Below are 22,001 nucleotides of genomic sequence, written 5' to 3'. Positions count from 1 at the left end.
GTTAGTGAGGCTTTAAGCTCTTTCTTCACAATCTTAGAGAAGCAGAAACAGAAGCACAACCTGATTTAGTAACGATCCCCATCGCCCTTCCTTGCCGTGGGATTATCAGTGATTTAGACCCTATCTCGCTGCATCGTTGCACGATTCATCCAGGGGTGGCCAGAGCCGCCTCCTGCCGGCTCATGAGAGCAGACTGTGCACCAGCCTGTCCAATGCCATACCCAGGGACCTCACAGTGGTAGCACGAAATCAGAGATGGCGGGAAATTCTACACCATGGAAAATGGCAACTGCTACCTATTAAAGCAGAGAGCCGTTGTTAAATATTTACCATCACATCACTAGATCCATCCCAAATACCTTCAAATCCAGAAGATTTGTTTCCAACTGGGTTGGAATCAAAATGAGAGTAAAGGCACCCAGTAAGAGACATAACTGTATGTGTTTTGAAAAGATCCCAAGCAAACCTGATACTGTACTCATCTGTATCACCAGCCCCACCTTAAGCCCCAGCCCCAAGCCTAAGAATCCTATTCCATGATTCCATGTATTGGCAGAAGGTCTGAAAATGTAGAATTTGATGTCTTTCAGCTTCCGTAACACCATAGGGCGAAACTAAGAAACTTTGTTGGAAGACAACCTGGCTGGCGGCGGGGGAAAAGCATGAGACGTTAGCTCACCTGCATTTCCATCATCTCCTTCAGGGCCCGGAGTTCCTGAGTCTGCCTGAGTCGCTCCTCAGACTCCTCGTCCCGTAGTGACCCGAGGTTGGACTCCATCATATTGTGGGACTGCAATGCCTGCAGTTTCTGAAAAGGCCGGGGCACGGTTTTATTTAGATGAAGATCTAGTCTTGATGTTGTCTTTTACACCTTGAGCAATGTCAAAAAGGCACACCTTTGCCAACCACAAAGTCCAAGCTGTCCTCACCAGATATCTACATGCCTGCGAACACACCCACAAGTGAGCATTCCCCTTCCCCAGGGTTGAGAGCTCAGTGCTTACACAGGAGAAGCAAGTTCCCATGGAAGAACAGAATTTGAGAACATAATTTCAATAGCACTAGCATTCTGCTGCATTCAAAATCCGGAGCTCACTAGACAGTTGCCCCCTTTCCTCTTCAGTCTCAAATAGGCTGAAGAGAATCAGACTCCTATGGCCTTTGGGAGGGTCTCAGGTACTCTGGACCATTCCCTGAGGACTCCTGTCCCTCCTCCCACAAAAAAATCCTGGTTGTCACCAACCAGACCTGGCTTTGTGTGGCTTGGAGTGTGGTATCACCCATACCTAATGATTCCTCAGCTAGCTGCATGTAATCTGAAGGAAAAGACACAGGAAAGTGGATCCGAGAGAAGAGGCCTTTCCACCTATGGCTATATTTTTAAATATATCACTGCTGTATTCACAAAATTAAATTATCTCCATCTCTATTATTATATACAAAACTCATAAGACCCACTAAAGCTTTCAAGAACTGCAAGTCCCTGAGTTTAACCTGATACCATTCTTGCTAATCTTTAACTCTTCTCTATTGCTAAAGCAATATCCGGTCCAAATGTTAACCATTTCTAAACCCCTTGAGTATTTTCATAGCATCAAATGCTCTATCAAGTGTATGCACAACCCTCGGCTTCTCGTGTGTCATTTCTGCCTTCACCCCAATATTTATGATGCCCAGAGAGCTGGCTCTCTCGGCATATGACAAACCGGCATGGTGATTTCCATTCAAATGGGTACTCCTTTGGCCACTGGATTTACCCTACATCTTATCTCTCTTCAGTCAGGTAAGTCAGCCAAAGTAAGCTCACAGACTTCTGTACCAGGGGGGAAATTGTGAGGAGAAACATCTTCAAAAAGTATTTCCCTCTACCCAATGGGGCTCCTGGGTGGCTCAGTCAGTTGAGCGTCCGACTTCAGCTCAGGTCATTATCTCACGGTTCGTGGGTTCGAGCCCCACATCAGGCTCTGTGCTGACAGCTCAGGGCCTGGAGCCTGCTTCGGATTCTGTGTCTCCCTCTCTCTCTGCTCCTCCCCTGCTCACACTCTGTCTCTCTCTCAAAAATAAATAAAGATTAAAAAAAAAATTTTTTTTAAGTATTTCCCTCTCATTGGCCCTCCTGACAGCAAGGGAAATCTTTTGTTGTGTTATGAGATAGACTGTCTTACAGTGTTATTCACACTCACCCTAACCAAAATCTTCTCTTTTTCTCCCCAGAATTAGAAAAAAAAATAACAAAGTAATTATCCAAATACACTGAGAATTTGGGTCTCCAGTTTGGTTCCCTTAATAAAAGTAAAATAATGAAATGTCACATGAGAGGGGACAGGGAGAGACACACAAACACAAAAACACAGCATATGCAATCCTACAGAGAAAAGACAAATAAAAAATAAAAAACAGAAAAATGATGTTCCAGTTTAGGGAAATGTGATCCAAGTTAAAAAGAAACCATGGATGGTAATTATGTCCTCACTCACCAAAACTTAGAATTTCCTAGCCAAAAGTAACCCTCTGACCTTTGATGGGGTGGTTTCTGAACAGTAACTCCAAATTCAAATCAATACCTGTCTATCAAACATCCAGTCAGCTAGTGCCGTGTCAGGGGATGAGAGTCAGCAGGGCGCACACCAGCTCAGGGAAGATGGGTGTGGAGCTGGGGGGGTAGGACCATGAGGTCCATATGGTGGGGGAGCATCTTATCTCCCATAAATTGTTCCTGACCACACTGCAGGGAGGGCTTAAGTCACTACAGACACACAACACACACAGCTCTCATCTCAACCCCACAGCCATCCCTATCCTTGGCTTCCCATCTCAGATTGAGATGATGGACCACCCAAGACTCCAAGCATATCCTACGACAAGCCCCTTCTGGAAAAGTTGTCAAGGTATTCCTTTAGCAAAACGTGGAATGACTGTGAGAAATGCAGACAGTTCATTTTCAAAAACAAGAAATGATTCTCCTTGATGTTAGAAGGACCAATAAGAGCTCGATACATTCTGAAAATATTTCTCCTCAAAACTTTTTCCCTGATATGGTTTTAGTCATATGGGTTTATATAGGAAGATACAGTCTAGGGATAATCTTTAATAATGTTTTCCTGAATGAACTTAACAGTATTTCCATTAGGAGAGCAGAGGCTTACAAGTTTAAAAAGTTAAGTTCAAATCCCAGGTCTACCTCTTAGTAGCTGTGTGACCTTGAGCACGTTATGTGAACCCCAGTGTCTTCACCTGTAAAGGAGGAATGATAATAGTGTTGTTTAAAAAAAAAAACTTTTAAAAATAAATTATAAACCAGGGGCACCCGGGTGGCTCAGTCGGTTGATCGTCCAACTTCAGCTCAGATCATGATCTCACGCTTCGTGGGTTCGAGCCCCACGTCGGGCTCTGTGCTGACAGCTCAGAGCCTGGAGCCTGCTTCGGATTCTGCGTCTCCCTCTCTCCCTGCCCCTCCACCACTCGCACTCTGTCTCTGTCTCTCAAAAAGAAATAAACATTAAAAGAAAATAGAAAAGAAATTATAAACAATGTGCCTACTTTTGAGAATGTTATGGTTGTTTTGTTGTTGTGAGAATTAAAAGTTAATGTATATAAAGTGTTCTGCACAGGGGCTAGAAACCAGTTAACACACTCAGTAAATCTTACTATTATGCATGATCTCCACAGACCCCAACAGGGTGCCTAGCATATAGCCAGTGCTCAGCAAATACCCGTTAAGAGAAAAATGCATTCATTCAAACTTTGCCTCATAGCTCATCCAGTGACAAAAGAAAGCCCTTTGCAAAAATAAAGATAATGTCTAGGGAGGTTCTACTATATACCAGACAATGTTAAGTGCTGTCTACGTGTTAATTTAACCATTTCAGCAACCTGTCGTACAGAAGAGAAACTGAGGCACAGGAAAGTTAAGTAACTCGCCTAAGGTCACACAGCCAATATGTGATAGAGCAGGGATTCAATCCCTGGCACTGGCCTCTGATATCCAGCCTCACAGTATATTAGCTCCCAATGGCAGATGAAATAAAACGAGTACAAAGAAATGAATTTTGAGAACAAATAAACATATTTTCAGCAAAAGAACACTGAAAGACTTTGTGTTGGGTACCTCTTCTAGAGTTGAGTTATGGTTGGCAACACTTTTAAATTCATCCCAAAATAATTTTTTTAGTTTGTCTATTTCCTCATATAGCGTGGCCCGCTCTTTTTCTTTCCATTCATCAAATTCTTTCTTAGCTTCTATCTCCTTCTGACGAGCAATCTCTGCTTCCTGGAAAGAAAAACAGGAACAATAGAATCACTAATTCTACATCATGGCAAATATTTACTGAGGAACTGCTAGGGCCCCTTGTCTGTGCAAGTCACTCTAGAGACCAAAGAAGATTCGTCCTACTGTTCCTATTGTTTGGACATGGAGTGAGACAAGTCTTCTCTGAACTGTAAAGTCCCTTGACAATAGAGATCTTTTTCTCTCTCTTTATGTTCCTGGCATAGTTGGTGCTCAATAAATGGATGCTGAAGAAATGAATGAAGAATAAAGAAATGAAGGAATGAGTAAGGCAAGATTACATATTTTCATTCTACAATTATCTACTAAGTATGTCCTCGAGACTGGACTTTGGAGTTTATCCAGTCTTGGCTTTCAAAAAGCCAAGTAGCATTGTAGTGTAAGAAGTTAACATTCAGGTTCAAATGCCTTCAGAGGATGCTGAATAGGGCAGAAAACAGCAATTCTCTCTCCTACTTTTGGCCATACAGATCTGGGAAAACAACTGGATTTTCCTTTGCAGATAACCTAAGATCATTTGCCACAACCAAGAAGATGCCATCCTAGCTCTGACTCCCAGCTCCAGGAAATCAGCAAGACTTCTGGTCCTGTGGGACACCCGTGCATCATGGGTCTCCTGCATGAGACTCGAGCAAGTCTCCCTGGTGTTTCCTCTCCGTGCCCACCTGGAGCTGCCGGTGCCTCTCGGCCTCCCTCTGGGCTTCCAGTTCCCCTTGGGTCCATTTTAGTTTGGCCCGAAGCTCCTCCAGGATCTCCTCCACTGGCTGTTCCTGCTGCTTCTGCTTCCCTGTGGGCTCCATGCAAAGATAGGGTGACCGGGTTAAGTCAAAAAGTTAGTGGAGTGCAGTTCGTCGCCTATGCAATCAGTCACACCTCAGTCTGAGACCAGTTTGCCACTCCCATTGGATACTGACCACAGGCAAATGACATAACCTCCCTGACCCTGTTTCCCCAAATTGGAAAGAGGAGATAATAACAGCACCTAACTCAGAGGGTTGTCATGAGGATGAAATGTGACAGTGCAAAGTGCTTAGCATAGTGCTTGGCATGACCGCTCAATAAATGTGAACTATTATTGTCATTTAAAGTAACTATTTTGACAGTACTAACACATGCAAATGTAAAAGCAAAATTGATAGAGTAACAGAAGCAGAATACCAAATGGCATTTACACGGTGATTATCGATACAAAGAACATATCTATGCATCCTCACAGCCATCAGAGAGGAGTTTAAAGTAGTGAAAATAATTGTAGTTTTAAGTTCCCTTTTTTTCAGAAATACGTATAGTAGTAAGTTTCAAATGAAAAAAAAAAAAAACAGCATGCATTCTGAAGGAAACTTTCAGCCAGTTTTTTAAGTGTATACTTCAAACTTTCTAAGATTAAATAATAAAAGAATGAATTATTGGGGCGCCTGGGTGGCTCAGTCGGTTGAGCATCCGGCTTCGGCTCAAGTCATGATCTCGCGGTCTGTGAGTTCGAGGCCCATGTCGGGGCCTGGAGCCTGCTTCGGATTCTGTGTCCCCCTCTCTCTCTGCCCCTCCCCCACTCATGCTCTGTCTCTCTCTGTCTCAAATAAATAAACATTAAAAAAAATTTTTTTTTAAAGAATGAATTATAAAAGAACATTCTAACTAAACCACATACAGATAAACCAATGAAAAAGACAATTGTACTTGCACAATTGTTATAATTTATTTATTTTGTTTTGAGAGAGAGAGGGCACAAGTGAGCAAGGATGGGGAAAGAGAGAGAGAGAGAGAGGGAGACAGAGAAGCAGGGTTCGTGTTCACAGGATGTGGGCTCGAGCTCACCAACCATGAGATCATGACCTGAGCTGAAGTCAGATGCCTAAGGGACTGAGGCACCCAGGCACCCACATTTGTTACCTTTCAAAGTACCTTTAGGGACTATTAGATAGATGGTACTGTTACTAAAACTCTAAGTCTTTCTTTGTTTTTTTTATTTTTTTTATTTTTTTTTTTTCAACGTTTATTTATTTTTGGGACAGAGAGAGACAGAGCATGAACGGGGGAGGGGCAGAGAGAGAGGGAGACACAGAATCGGAAACAGGCTCCAGGCTCTGAGCCGTCAGCCCAGAGCCCGACGCGGGGCTCGAACTCAAGGACCGCGAGATCGTGACCTGGCTGAAGTCGGACGCTTAACCGACTGCGCCACCCAGGCGCCCCTAAGTCTTTCTTTGAAAAGAGAGATGGTTTTTCTCAGACTGTACTTTTTGGAAAGAAGCAATTTTAGACACAGTAGAAATTAATTTGGGTTAACAAAATGATTTAGGATGATATGAAATAGGAGAGTGGAGATATCTGAAGAGCCATATCTGCCTGAGAATAAAAAGGTCATGAGTATTAATTTAGCAAAAGTTGCCTTAAGAACATATTTTCCCTCTCCTTCAGCGCTTAACCTTAAGAAAATAATAAGGAATATGCCCAAAGACTTGCATATAAAAATGTTGATCAAGTGATTTATAACAAGGAAATTTATGAGTAACCCCTATAAAGTATGTAATAATTTAATCGTGAAATAAATTACGATAGCTGCATGATGGGATATTATTCAGCCATTAAAAATCATGTTTTCCAAGATGCCTGAATGACACTGGAAAATGTGATATATTTTTAATTAAAAATAAGCAATAGGGGCGCCTGGGTGGCTCAGTCGGTTAAGCGTCTGACTTCAGCTCAGGTCATGATCTTGTCGTCTATGAGTTCGAGCCCCGAGTCGGGCTCTGTGCTGACGGCTCAGAGCCTGGAGCCTGTTTCAGATTCTGTGTCTCCCTCTTTCTCTCTCCTCCCCCGCTCATGCTCTGTCTCTCTCTTCTCAATAATAAATAAACAAAAAAATTTTTTTTTAAAGCAATAGTCACAACCACATACTGTATGATTACATACGTACACAGGAAAATAATAACAGAAAACACACCAAAATATTAAGTAGGTGATACTGTCAATGGTTTTTATTTTCTCTTTTCTACTTTTCTGTATTTAAATTTTCCAGGTCAAAGGCATTTTTTCCAATTTTTTTATTGTGGTAAAATACACATAACATAAAATGTAGCATCTTAGCCATTTTTTAAAATTTATTTAGAGAGAGAGAGAGAGAGAGAACGTGCACAAGCAGGGGAGAGAGGCAGAAGGACAGAGAGACAGAATCTCAAGCAGGCTCCATGCTCAGCACATGGCCCTGGGATCACGACCCTGGGATCACGACCTGAGCTGAAATCAAGAGTTGGAACCTCAACAACTGAGCCACCCAGGAGCCCCACATCTTAACCCTTTTTAAAGGTACAGCTCAGAGGTATTAGTACATTCATAATGTTGTGTAACCATCACCACCATCCACTTCCATAACTCTTTTCTTCTTGTAAAACAAAAACTCTGTATGCTTTAAATAACTTGCCATGGTCCCCCTCCCCCTAGCCCCTGGCAACCACCATTCTACTGTCTGTACGAATTTGACTACTCTAGATATCACATAAGTAGAATCATACAGTATTTGTCCTTTTGTGGCTGACTTACTTCACTTAGCATATCCTCAAGGTTCATTCCCGTTGTAACATGTTACAGAATTTCCTTTCGTCTCAAGGCTGAATAATATTCCCTTGCTTGCATAGACCACATTTTCCTTATCTATTCATCTGTCTGTGGACAGTTAGGTGCTTCCACATCTTAGCTACTACCTCAGTATACAGATATCTCTTCAAAGACCTATCTTTTCATCAGAAAAATTCATTTAAGAAGTAGAAAATCTGTTTTCTTTTAGCAGCCTCCAAAGTAGAATAAAAAATAATTAGATATATAATAAATGCATCACAACTAGATAAATGGTACTGTTTTAAAACTCTATGGGGCGCCTGGGAGGCTCAGTTGGTTAAGCGTCCGACTTCGGCACAGGTCATGATCTCATGGTTTGTGAGTTCAAGCCCCGTGTCGGGCTCTGTGCTGACAGCTCAGAGGCTGGAGCCTGCTCGGATTCTGTGCCTCCCTCTCTTTCTGCCCCTCCCCCACTCACTCTCTGTCTCTCAAAAAATAAATAAATGTTAAAAAAAAATAAAATAAAAACTCTAAGTCTGCTCTTTGGAGAGGAAATTGAAGAAAAATAAGAAAAAGGTTTTACTTAATGGAATTTTTAGATTTATATTGTATGATTTATATTTTCATATCTGTATTTATTTTATTTGTTAGCAGCAATTTGTTATGTCACATATTAACATATTAACACCCATTAAAAATGGATATAAAGTGGGGCGCCTGGGTGGCGCAGTCGGTTAAGCGTCCGACTTCAGCCAGGTCACGATCTCGCGGTCCGTGAGTTCGAGCCCAGCGTCGGGCTCTGGACTGATGGCTCAGAGCCTGGAGCCTGTTTCCGATTCTGTGTCTCCCTCTCTCTCTGCCCCTCCCCCGTTCATGTCTCTCTCTGTCCCAAAAATAAATAAACGTTGAAAAAAAAATTAAAAAAAAAAAATCGATATAAAGTATGCAAATCTCTCTATGGAGAAACATACAGCCTTGCTACTCCTTTTGGAATTTGAAATGATAAAATTAAAGTGATTAAGTCATAATAAGCTCATGTACATACAGAGTTAAAGAACCAGTCTAACTGCTTATTAACCCCTTTTAAGCTCATTCACAGTTAGCATCAGAGAAGAGCAGATTCACAGAAGGTTGGGAGGTAAGGACCCTTCCAAGTCACCCCATTTGACTGCCCAATTCACAGCAAAGGCCACTGAGACTCAGAGGGAGGGGCGATGACCATGGTCACATGGTAGAAAGGGATAAAGCTAACACTGGAACCCACCGTCTGACTCTACACACATTGTCAGAAACCCTCCCAGGCCCATGTGGGATGGATCTCCCCAGTGTGGACGATGGGATCACCTCCTCCTCTACTGGATGATGAGGCCTGAGGGCAGCTGTGGTGGTGTATGTGCACCACACCCACTGAAGACCAGCCCAGGTCCTTCCACGGTCCCAGGAGGGCCACCTGGACTCACCACCTTCTGCCACGCCCGCATGCCTGCGCTGGATATGGCCCCGGAGAAAGGTGGCGTTCATGAACGTCTTGTCACACAGGTGGCACTGCACGGAAGGCAAAGAGTGGGAAGTGTGGTATCAGATTACCTAGCTCAGCCTGGGGCTCTCCCGAGATCAAAATTCCCATCTCTTTGGGACCCGTGGGCTGCTTCAGAAATGAAGGATTCCATTTGAACACGACCAGTACCCTGGGGAGCTGTGAGTGCTGACTAGGTATTTGATGATACTGAGGAGTTTTTGTTGGTTTTTCAAAGGCGTGATGATGGTCTTATGTCTATGTTTAAAAGTGGAAGTCCTCACCTTTGAGAGATCCATACTGAAATAGTTAGAGATAACACCATATGCCTAATACAGCCGAATGTAATGCAGGACTGGGGGAAGTGGGTAGGGGAACATACGAAAAAGCATTGGCCAGGGTTGATAATGAGTGGGCTGGGTAGTGCACAAATAAAGGCTCATTACCATACTCCCTCTTTTGTACATGTTTACATTTTTTCACAGTAAAAAGTTAAGAAAAAACAAAAAGAATATCCAGGTCCCACCCCAGGGCTGAGAACCACCAGAGCATAGGACAGCAAATAATAGTATCTCTAATTCTGCTTCACTCTCCTCAAGCATTTCAGACCCTACCAATCTTTCACATCATCTTTTCACTGTAAAACTTCAGAATTTTTCCAACACAACTTTGCAAGCGGCCAATCCTACTCAATCAGACTAAGAGGGTCTATTTTTACACAAATGTGACGGAAACTGTCAGCTGTCCCCTGATACCTATTGCCCCTTTTTTCTTAGTTTTAGAAACCCTGATTTTTAGCTGGTCATGAGGTTAATGAGAATAAACACTATAAGTTCCAGCCTCCCTTGCAACCAGGTATGGCCATGTGACTACATTCTGGCCAATGACATGTAAGCAGAAATGACAGATGCAATTTCTAGAAGGTGTCATCAAAGAGTCATGATAGGACAGTAGCCACTCCTTCTTCCTCTGACAACAGAACCCCCATTTTCTTCTGGGGAATTACCCTGTCCTTTACTCTCCAGCCATGGACTTTGGTCAATCCCCAGCTCCATGGTGGGACATGTGACTTAGACCAAAGCCAGTTACAGCCCTGAATTCCCAACCCTGAGCTCACCAACCGAGATGGGTAGGAGACCCAAACACAGCCAAATACAGGAGACAGTGAAATACTAGCCAGGTTTCTGGGACCAAAGTAGGCCCTCTATCATGCCAGCCTTGAATCTGGAAAAATCAGATGCTAGCATTGCGGTGGCCCAACTTGCTACCACACAGACAGCAGCTTTCTAAGAACAGAACCCACACTGAGGAAGAGTCGCCAAGAGCCACAGACAAACTAAATTCTAGTGCCACTGTCTGATTCCAAGGACAAGCCATACCTGAGTCCCACCATGGCTCTGGATTTTTCAGTTAAATTAAGCAATAAATTCCTTATTGGCCTAAGCCAACTTAGACTGCTGTTTTGTCACTTACTACTAAAAGATTCTGACCCTCTTTATCATAATTGACATTATATCAGTTATATCAATTACTATTCAATCAATTAATATTGTACCATATATTCCTTTTGTCCCACCACCCACCCCTAAACTATGAATTTCTTGAAAACCTGAATGAACATGACTTGTGCCTGCACCCTCAGAACTCGGCACAGGGCCTGGCCACCATGACAATTCACCAAACTGCAACTGTCCCCAGTCCACACTTCCCATGCAGCTGCAAATGTTCAAATGCCACTCTGGGTAATGAACTGTCACTTGGCTGAACATGTCGGAATGGGCCTGGCAATACCAGTCCCTTGCTACACACCAATTCTACACACACACACACACACACACACACACACACACACACACACCTCTTACACACACCTTTTCATATCACACTGCTACATGCACACACAAACCCTTCAAACATACGCTCCTGCCCTCCATAAATACATACACCTTTACACACATATACATCTTTCATTCATTCACACACACCATAAATACATCTTTATATACACACTTTCACACACAAGCACGTTACACACCACATACTCTATATACATACACACACATATCATGCACAGATATATGCTCCAAACATTCACACGTTAAGACACACATATTCACTCACACATCCTCCATATACATTCACACATGCACATCCTGCACATGCACCCTCTCCACAAGCACACATATGCACACACATCCTTCATATACACACCTGCCACACATATGCAATCTACACACACACACACACACACACACACTGTGTAGAACTTGATGAGACATCTCTAACATCTGCTTCTAACCTCAGTAAGCATGGCCCCCAGCAACCCCGGGGCCCAGGACGGCGGTACTGCCCAAGTGGCCGGGTGACCTCCTATCTCCCACCCTGCAAAGATTCCTCACCGTGTGGTAGCCATGGACCCCCGTCTGCAGGAGCAGCTGCTGCAAGGTGCCGATCATCTTGCGACGCCGGCGGCTCTCCTCCCGCACGCCCTTGAGCTCATCGGCCTGGCGACCCAGCTCCTGCTGGCCTCGCTGCTGCTGCCCCAGGCTGGCCTGCAGCCGGGCCTCGAGCTGGGCAACGCCGGCGCTCAGGCAATCCTGGCAGTGCAGCAGGTACTCGATGGTGAGCTGAGCCAAGCGCAGCACCTTGAGCAGCACCGGGTCCACGGGCTGCCCGCAGCGGCTGCACGTCTCCCGGTCCAAATTGCAGAAGGTGACACCCGTGATGTTCTCCTGCAGGGTGGCCACATCCAGCTCCCGTGCCACGCGGTCCACATCCAGGGCGCTGATGCGCCTCCAGTCCACACTCTCAGAGCGAGGCTGGAACTTGAAGGTAGGGAGTGGGTAGGCCCCAAAGGGAGGGCCACTGAGGCCCTCAGCAGTGGTAGCAGGGGACTGCATGGGCTGAGGAAGCCCCGGGCTGACCACTGAGGGAGGGTGCCACCAAGGCCACGGCAGCAGGCAGAGGAGCTGAGAGAGGGCCTGGAAAATGAGAAAAGAGTCCAAGTTAGGCAAGATGCATGTGGCCACGCATGCTACACACGTGGCCAGCAAGAGCCTAAGTGGGGTGAAGTGAGGGACGTGTGCAACAGCTGTAGTATGCCTGCATGCTCGGGCAAGGCGAGAGAGGTGTAAGGCCAGGGTGTGGGCCTTATAATCACACAGATGTGGATTCAGATCGCAGGTTCACATCCTGAAGCCTTCTGTGTCCACTGGGGAGCAGGGGGCCTACTTTGCAGGTTTGTGGTTAGAAGTGAGGCATTGAGTGCCCCCTCTGCCGTGCCCCATACCCAAGTCCACTGCAAGAGTGCCGGCCGGAGGTCTTCGTCAAAGGGAGCCATCAAATGTCTAAGTGGTCCTTCTGCAACCCAAAGTGATTTCAGGATAAAGTCCAATAACTTGCCGTGGGAGACAGAGCCACCTAACTTCCCCCACATCCCATCCTCCCTCCTGTAACTGCAAGATTGTAGTGGAACAGGAGTGGGCTACATCTCCCAGTGGCCCCAGCTGCAAAGGGTGACCCTACAACTATGCTCTCTGGTGGGATATGAGCAAAATGATGGGGACACTTGATGTGGCAGCCATGTCTCTGCACACAGACTGTGCTCAATCCACCATGGTCTTTTTTTCAAACCTACTGGTTGAGAAAAGAGGCCCAATTTGTCGTCAAAAGACTCAGATTCTCCTCTGCACTCTCTAGGTAGTCACAGAAACTGTTCTCTCTCTTTAAGGAGTAAACTGACAGTAGCAATAGGGTTTTAAAAGGAAAATTCCACTACTAAGAATTATACTTGTATAAGATAAACTTATACAAGTGTGCAATGGTGCCTGTGCAAAAACCGTCATTGTTGTGTCGTTTGTAAGCAAAGTACAAGAAAAAATATAAGAAAGTGAAGCACAAAGTACAAGAGGGGATACAAATGGTATCTCTATACAATGAAATACTATGCAGGTATTGATAAGAATAAGGTAACTATTAGGTGGCTCAGTCGGTTAAGCATCGGACTCTTGATGTCGGCTCAGATATTGATCTCACGGCTCGTGAAATCGAGGCCCATGTTGGGCTCTGCACTGACAGTGCAGAGCCTGTTTGGAATGCTGTCTCCCTCTCTTTCTGCCCCTCCCCTGCTCACATGCGCATTCTCTCTCTCAAAATAAATAAATAAACATTTTAAAAAAAAAGAATAAGGCTACTATTCATGCAGTGATACAGAATGAGTGTGTGTGTATGTATATACACACACAGAGATATATCCCTATCTGCTTGAATGATAATTAATATAATCATATCTAATAATTATATGCAAAAATAAAGATATGTATATCTCACATCTGTATCTATATCTATTCAATATATCTATACCTGTATATTCTATACAGATGTATAGATATATCCCACATTAGAATGGTTGCCTATAAAAGAGGAAGGAAATGGGGTGTGAAACAGGGATAAATAAATAAATAGATGGAAAATGCATCAATAGGAAATGGATAGACAGGGAAGCCTTATACAGACCAATAATGGTAATGGTACATAAATAATATATATGCATGTACATACACATATATGAATGATTCAAAGTTGTTACTCATATATAATAATAATGAAATAAAATATATTCATTTATGATTCCTATATATGATTCATTATCTCCAACATTTTGTAAGCATAGACTATGGTATTTCCGTAAAAATAAACAAGCTATGAGCAATGGTTGCCTCTGGGAGTGGGAATGGAAGCTGAAGACTGATTTTCCACTTTCCACCTTTCCATACTATTCAAAGTTCTTTACTAACATCATCTATTACTTTTATAATTTTTATTTAAAAAATACAATTTCTGGGGCGCCTGGGTGGCGCAGTCGGTTAAGCGTCCGACTTCAGCCAGGTCACGATCTCGCGGTCCGTGAGTTCGAGCCCCGCGTCGGGCTCTGGGCTGATGGCTCAGAGCCTGGAGCCTGTTTCTGATTCTGTGTCTCCCTCTCTCTCTGCCCCTCCCCCGTTCATGCTCTGTCTCTCTCTGTCCCAAAAATAAAATAAACGTTGAAAAAAAAAAATTAAAAAAAAAAAATACAATTTCTGGGTCGCCTGGGTGGCTCAGTTGGTTGGGCGTCCGACTTCTGCTCAGGTCAGGATCTCACCGTTTGTGAGTTCAAGCCCCGCATCAGGCTCTGTGCTGACAGCTCAGAGCCCGGAGCCTGCTTCGGATTCTGTGTCTCCCTCTCTCTCTGCCCCTCCCCTGCTCACATTCTGTCTCTGTCTCTCTCCCTCAAAAATAAATAAACCTTAAAAAAAAAAAACTTAAAAAAAAAAAAAACAATTTCTGCCCTTGAACTTTGAATCTGACAGGGGCAACAAGTACAGGTGACTCTATTTAATCAAGTTCTTTCTAGATGAGACTTTTCAGCACAAGAGAAAGTCAGAAGAGAGGTCACTGACCTCACGAAGGAGAAAGGCCTTGAAGGAATGGTGGGGTTAGGCTTGCAAGGTGGGGAAGGCCTCCGGGAAAGACCCCTGACCTCCTGAGCCTTCACCTGAGAAAGACAGGGACAGGCATGATGGCCTGCCCTACCTCGCCATAGGGTCCTTGAGAACTGGAGGAGGTGCAAGGCGAAGGCACTCAGTAATGTTCCGGCCCCGGAGTATCGAGGGCCAGCCTCTGTGCCACACACAACCTCTACATACAAATTTACAAACAGGTATCACTGTTCCCATTTTACAGACAGGAAACTGACGTCTGGAGAAGTTAGGAGTGTTGTCCCAGGTTAGGGGGCCAGAGCTGAAGTACGGTTGGAGGTGCATCTGGCTCCAAAGTGGACTCTGAACACTGATTCTTAAACCTGTTTGTCCTAAAACTTCGCTTTGATCAGATCATGACCCCTTATGCCTCAAACTCCTTCATTCATTCACTCACCACCCTCCCTCATTCACAGGTAACCTGGTGCCCAGCACTGGTGCCCAGCACTGAGGTTACCGAGGTATATTAACTACACATCCGCCCTCCACACAGCATCTCAGCGTGGCCCCATGTTGCCACAGTACAATGTCCAAACCCCTCAGCCCGGCCTTGAAGACTGCTCACAGGCTGCCACTCACCCACCTTTTCCACTTTAACTCCCATGCTTCCCTTTCTCAGATACCCCTCCCCCAAATATACTCCAAAACCAAAACTATCCAGCCACGTGCACGCCCATCATGGCCATGAGAAGAAGATCAGCCCATTTCTACCTAACATGTTGCACTACTTAAAATTTAAAAAAAAAAAAAGGAGACAGGAGACATGATACTTACCATGCTCAGTCCAAGCTGCCGCTGTGTCACTGCAGCCCCAGAGACAATTGCCACAACAAGCTATGCCTCAGAGCAACAGCAGGTTACCAGGCATGCCGTGGGGTAACTGGACACCTGCTTCCTATCCTTCCCCAGACTGGGAGCTCACCTAGAGCTCACCATTTAACCATTTAAGCTTTAGCCTCAGAGGTTTGCCCACAGTCCTCTCTCTAAGATTAAGGCCAAGAATGCTCCACCAGCAACTCTCTCACTTCTCCCACCTTTTTGAATGTTTCTTCCAGCCTCTTCCTGGAACAGTTACTATCTTTTTCCCCTTCCTTTAACGTGGGGAAGAGTTGTGGGTGGGCAATGCCCTCGTGATACACAGTTGTTCATTCACAACCCATCCCTCCTTGCACACTCTCCCAGAAGATGAGCTCACACATACCCGCAGCGTCAGCTACCGAAGGCCTGCTTCAGGCTGAGCCTCAGCCACTCCCAAATCTCTTTCTCGCTGGCCCATCTCTCTCTTGTGACCTTTAGATCCAGCCTTCTAATACTGATATACCAGAAATTGCAAATCCAAACTCCCCTAGGGCCAGGAAGGTAGCATTAAATGCAGGAAATATGACAAATGATTCCCTACTCGAGTGTCCAAGATACAATTAGGCAGTGGTTCTCAAACTGGTCCCTGCTAGCACCAGCAGCAGCTGGGAACTTGTTAGAAATGCAATCCCCCAGATTTATTGATTCAGAACGACTGTACTAGGAAGTGTTGGGGATTGTGGCAAAATGGGGAGTGCACACCCTGTTTAAAAGGGGCAGCTCGCCTGGTGGTTCAGTGGGGTGAGCAACCAACTCTTGATTTCAGCTCAGGCCATGATCCCAAGGTCATCAGATTGAGCCCCACGTCAAGCTCTATGCTGAGCATGGAGCCTGCTTGAGATTCTCTCTCTCTCTCTCTCTCTCTCTCTCTCTCCCGCCCTCTCTCTCTCTCTCTCTCCACCCCCCATCCCCACTTGTGCTCTCTCTCTCTCTAAAATAAAAAATAATAATAAAATAAAATCTTAAAAGGGGCAGCCATCACTGGGCTTCAGCCATATGGGAATGGATTTTATGTGTCCCTCATTGGCTAATTCTAAATTCTAGTACCTAAAAAAGATATTCAAAGACCTTTATGAACTGTTTTCAAACCAGCTTTCTAGCTGCATCTCCCACTTACAATATTACTTACTGTCCACACATTCATATCTCTGGCATATTTATTTATAGGCCCTGTTTTTAAGTGCTTTATAAAGAATAACTCATGTAGGGGCGTCTGGGTGGCTCAGCTGGTTAAGCACCCGGCTCTTAATTTTGGCTCAGGTCATGATTTCACAGTTCGTGAGATCGAGCCCCAGGACAGGCTCTGCACTAATAATGCAGAGCCTGCTTGGGATTCTCTCTCCCTCTCTCCCTGCCCCTCCCCCGCCTGTGCTTGCATATGTGCGCTCTCTCTCTCTCAAAATAAATAAACAAGCATTTAAAAAAGAATAACCCCTGTAATCCTCAGGACAAGCCCTCAAGGGGGTACTAATATTATCCAAACCACAAAGAAGTAAAGAAGTTTGCCCCAGACGCAAGAGGCAAGATCCAGACCTATGCAGCCTGGTTACGGAGTCTGACCTCTTAGCCACTATCATGCTGCCTATTGGTAGAGACGGACCTGCACCACATCCTCCTGCTCCCACGCCCGTGAATGAACGCACGCTTCAAGGCTTTCCTCACACCTGACAGCCACCATAAATCCCTCCCAGGCTCACAGTCAGAACTCCCTGCCCCTCCCCTGCGCTCCCAGAGCAGGGTGTACACTCCTTTGGGCACCTGGCCACGCTCCGGTCTGTACTGGTGTGGCTGTGCAAATCTGTCATCAACAAATGACTCCTGAGCCCCTATTAAGTGCCAGGCACCATGACTGGCATTCAGAATTGATGGCGACCCAGGCAACAGTCCCTCTGTTGTTAATGAAACCAGTTAGCAGTTCTGGAAGGGTGTGCTCCACACAGTTATAAGGCTCGCCATGCACTATCCCACTTAGTTCTCACTACAACCCAGGGTACAAATGAAGAAACTTAGAGGTGACCCAAGAGGCCAAACGACTTTCCCACACTCATACAACTAGTAAATGACGGTGTCTGGCTCCAGAGTTCTCTAGAATGACAGAAAAATACACAAAAATTACCCTACAGACTGGTAAGTGCCAGGGTAGGAGCTAGGACAGGGTGCAGTGGGTGTACCAAGGAGAGGCCATACCAGGACATTCCTGTCTCCCTTCTCCCCCCCTTCTCCCCCAGCTATAAGGTCCCCCAGGGCTTATTCATATCTGTTGTATTCTAACCCCTAGCATATTACTTGTACTCCAGCTTGCTATTCACCTGAACAGAACTGTCAAAGTTTCTGTGTACCAGGCACTGTGCCAGCCTTGCTATTTCTACCCATCATACAACCTTGTACGTAGCTCTGATCTGCCTCCTCTGACAAATGTAGAAACCGAGGCTCAGAAAAGCTAAGAGACCTGCCCCAACTCACTCAACTGCTAAAATCTGAAGCCAAAATTCGAATCAGATTCTGACTCCAAGGCTTTGGAGTTATGCCAAACTACCTCCCAATGACGATGATGATGATGGCACATAGATTACTTCCCATCATGGAAATGACAGTACCTGAGATCTCTTGTCCAATCTCCGAGAACGGAAAGACTTTACAGGAAATCACAAGAGGATCAGTGCCAGAGACTCGAAATTTTCTCTGTATCTCCACAGAGCGTAGCTGAACACGACTCAACTCCACAGCTTGCGTCCAGATTGGGATGGCAGGAGACAAAGCCAAATAAGAGTGCTGCGGGTTACCTGGAAACCACACACCCCCCACAGGCAGGAACACAGTGCTTTCTCCAGACTGAGTTATCAGCAGACAGCTTTCCCCACATCTGGAAATAGAAACACAAGGCAGAAATGACTTCCTGTCATTACGAAATCTGAAGCCATGTTAACCGTCTCTAGATGTTTTGATGGGGTCCCAGGAAACTTCCAATCCTAGATCAATGCCATGCATTAGTGGACCCCAAAGAATGCTATTTATGCTAATATTCCAAGGTTGCTTCATTACTGAAGAGATGGTTTCTACCTGGGGCAATCCCACAGCCAAGAAAGAAAGCTTTCTTGCCTTGCACACCCACCGTGATGAGGTGCTCACCACCTCACGAGGCAGCCATCCCACGAAGGAACAACTCCTGAAGACTTCACGGTTCTTCTGAAACCTGCCCACCTATAATCTGTCAAAGGTAACTTGCACAAAATCAATCAAATGGCTGATTCTAATACAAATTGACAGCTAGACTATACCATTGCCGCTGCCACCTTACTGTCTCTTCTGCTCCTTCAAGAACGCAGCCAAGAGCAGCTGTTAGAGTCAAGGTGCCCTGGCACCTGAGCCACCTTCAGCAGTACACGCCCTGGGAAGCCCAGGCATGTCATTAGCGCTCACTGTTATGGCTGCCAAGGAAACCCTCACACAGTTTGCAAACAAGCTATGCTCACACCAAAGACGAGGGAGCCCTGGGGATCCCAAAGGAGATGAGAGTGACTCAAGAGCTCTTCTGGAACACTATCATTACAGATCTTAGACTTATTCCCTGATTCTGTTGTTTTCTAAAGAAAGGTGTACCTTTCCCACTCCCTCTTGCCCTTCCTAGGGTCTGCACCCACTCCCAGAACCAGCAAGTAGCGAACCGCTCTCTCCCTTACAGCTGGCTTCCATTCCCAGGAACTTTAAGGAGGTAGTTTTCTATCTTTATTCTTTAGTGTAGTTGACACACAATGTTACATTAGTTTCAGGTGTACAACCCAGTGATTTGACAAGTTTATCCATTATGCTCTGTTCACAAACATAGCATACATAGTAGCTACATACAAACATAGTAGCTACTACCTGTCCCATTCCATCCTTACTACAGTATCACTGACTGTATCCCTTATGCTCTGCTTTTTATTCTGTTGACTTACTCCGTAACCGGAAGCCTGTATTTCCCTCTAAGGAGGCATTTTTAAAAAACGGCACCAATAGTTTTGTCAAAAACCTCTCTTAGGTTTTCACCACAGCAGCATTTTCTTTAAAATAAAAATTGGGAGGGGCGCCTGGGTGGCTCAGTCACTTAATTGTCGGACTTAGGCTCAGGTCATGATCTCGAGGTTCATGAGTTCCAGCCCCGCATCAGGCTCTCTGCTGACAGCTCAGAGCCTGGAGCCTGCTTTGGATTCCGTGTCTCCCCTTCTCTCTGCCTCTACCCCGCTCTCTCTCTCTCTCTCAAATAAATAAACATGAAAAAAATTTTAATAAAATGAAAATTGGGGGAAGGGCTTTGACTGGCCTTGCTTAGGAGTATTTTAGGGAGGAAGACTACAAACCGACATGACCTATCTTCCTAGGTACAGAATTGTCAAAACTCACTACTGCTTTTCACATCTAAAAGAATACCAGTTCAGAATATACTGACGCTTTCTTTCCCATGGAGCCCCCACAGAAACCCCCCTAAAGGCGCAAGGCCTAGGTACAGCTGGCATTGCAGGTAGTCAACCCTGCTAACCAGGACTGGCCCTTTACAAAAGGGGCCTGCCAGGGGTTTCGGAACAGCCCACCAAGTTGCCCCCTTCCCTGCTCCTGTCAGTGTCCACTGAGCCACAGGCCTTTTGACCAAACCCCAGCTCTGTGGCAGAAGCCAGTTATATTCCACAAAGGAATTCAGGCTTCTGTTCCCAACCTGAAGCATATACCTCTGTGGGACCATTTTATCAAGTTGGACAGTACCCATGTCTCTAGACCCCTGGTGCTGACAGAGACAGGAAAAAAAAAGATTGTTTATCAACCACTTGACTGTAGGACTGGCCTTCTGTAAGTGGGGTTGTTCTCACTGGCCAGTCCTCAGCTCCAGGGGGACAGAAGGAAGTGATGAGGGACCCTGACAGACGAGGGAGACCACCCACTCTGTCTGCAGATGAAAAGTGTAAAGGCCACAGTGAAAGCACCTCACTCACCAGGCTTCTCTTCCAAGTGCTGTGCTGTTAGAAATCAAATTCCGTGAACAATGGAGGGGCAGGTAGGGGCCGGGCCCTTAGGGTGCTGGCTGAAGGCCAGCCCTTGTCCAAGCCCTCCAGACTCCCTTCTGGATCCTCATTCCGTCCTGTACAAAGCAAGTCTGCCCTGGACTTTATCTGCATCGACTTCAAAAGGAAAATACCATTGTGCTGCCTCCTGCTAAACTCCAGCCCCAGAGCGCAAGAGGGACAAACCAAGATGCCAATGTGTTTGTTTTTAAATCACCTCATTATCAAAAGATCCCCTTTTACCTGCAGAACTCAGAGCATCAAGCCCCCCAAACCATTTTACTTTTTTCAAAAAGTAAGCATCCAAGTCTGTCCACCCAGGGAAGCCCAGTCCTGGGGATGCAGTCACTCCTGCTTCCCTCCCGGGGTACCTCGGTCCAGGGCAGGCCGAGAGAGCTGGATTTGGGGGCCCACGCGGGGCGCAGGAAGCGGCGGTCCACAGCCCCAGCTCCGCCGGCTGGTCCCCTGCGGGGCGTCGCTAATGTTTAACCTCCGGCAGCCCGCGGCATCCACAGCTTCGGACAGCGAGGGCGCTCCCCACCCGCACCCCTCCCGAGCCGAATTCCTGCCATAGTTTTCCCACGCAGCCCCACTCTCCTGGGGGCCGCCGGAGCCGGCGGAGCGGGCAGAGGTCGGGAGGTGCGGGCTCCCCAGCTCGGCCCCGGCCCCGGCCCCGCCTCCCGGCTCGCTCCACCGCCCCGACCTCCCGGGGGCCGTTCCCGGAACGCTCGCCGCCGCGCTGGCCGGGGATGCTCCCCCAGCGTCGTGGAGCCCGGACTCCCTCCCCGGCGGGCACCGAACCGGCCGCCCACCCCCGTGCAGCCGACCTGCGGGCCCGCGGGCGACAGAGCCTTCCGCACCAGCAGCCGGAGGCCCCCGGGTCTCCGACGCCTCGCGCTCTCGAGACTGCCTCCCCACCCCACCCAGACGGGGGTGGAGCTTCTCCCACACCCCTCCCCGCGGGACGAGCTATTTTTAGGTTGTTACGGAGAAGGGAAGGAGGGAATGCCACGTTTAATCCGTTGCGAAAATCCAGGATCCAAGAGAATGGCTCCCAGGCCATACTGAGAGGGCTGCCGCGTGGAGCCTAGGGAGGCTGGACGTGCTCCGGTCTACACAGCCACCCACCCACCCACACACCACCACCACCACCACCACCACCACCAACAACAACAACAACAAAGGCTGTTCTGCTGAAAAGCCGGAGCAGTTGCAGAGCTAGTCCATATGGCGAG

At 46.3% G+C, this 22,001-nt stretch overlaps 1 protein-coding gene across 6 annotated transcripts in view; it reads right to left on the bottom strand.

Annotated features, from left to right (window-relative positions):
* Positions 1 to 21,701, bottom strand: part of DZIP1L (DAZ interacting zinc finger protein 1 like) — a 42,488-nt gene extending 20,787 nt beyond the window's left edge. Inside the window, exons 1-7 of one of the 6 annotated variants that reach the window (XM_045503529.1) lie at positions 21,594 to 21,701; positions 18,328 to 18,593; positions 11,756 to 12,337; positions 9,301 to 9,385; positions 4,954 to 5,075; positions 4,109 to 4,270; positions 680 to 808 (exon numbers count right to left, since the gene is read on the bottom strand). In XM_045503529.1, coding sequence (XP_045359485.1) covers positions 680 to 808; positions 4,109 to 4,270; positions 4,954 to 5,075; positions 9,301 to 9,385; positions 11,756 to 12,256 — 999 coding nt within the window. In that variant the 5' untranslated portion in view covers positions 12,257 to 12,337; positions 18,328 to 18,593; positions 21,594 to 21,701. Of the gene's footprint in view, positions 1 to 679; positions 809 to 4,108; positions 4,271 to 4,953; positions 5,076 to 9,300; positions 9,386 to 11,755; positions 12,338 to 18,327; positions 18,594 to 21,137; positions 21,389 to 21,593 lie in introns of those variants that run through there. The other 5 variants (XM_045503528.1, XM_045503527.1, XM_045503530.1 and 2 more) reach the window with 5 other exon arrangements.
* Positions 21,702 to 22,001: the final 300 nt, after the last annotated feature.

The sequence above is a fragment of the Leopardus geoffroyi genome, chromosome C2 (genome assembly GCF_018350155.1).
Source record: "Leopardus geoffroyi isolate Oge1 chromosome C2, O.geoffroyi_Oge1_pat1.0, whole genome shotgun sequence".
In the NCBI taxonomy this organism is placed as follows: domain Eukaryota; kingdom Metazoa; phylum Chordata; class Mammalia; order Carnivora; family Felidae; genus Leopardus; species Leopardus geoffroyi.
Note: the sequence above shows the minus strand (reverse complement) of the source record. Positions and strands in the feature narration are given on the sequence as shown.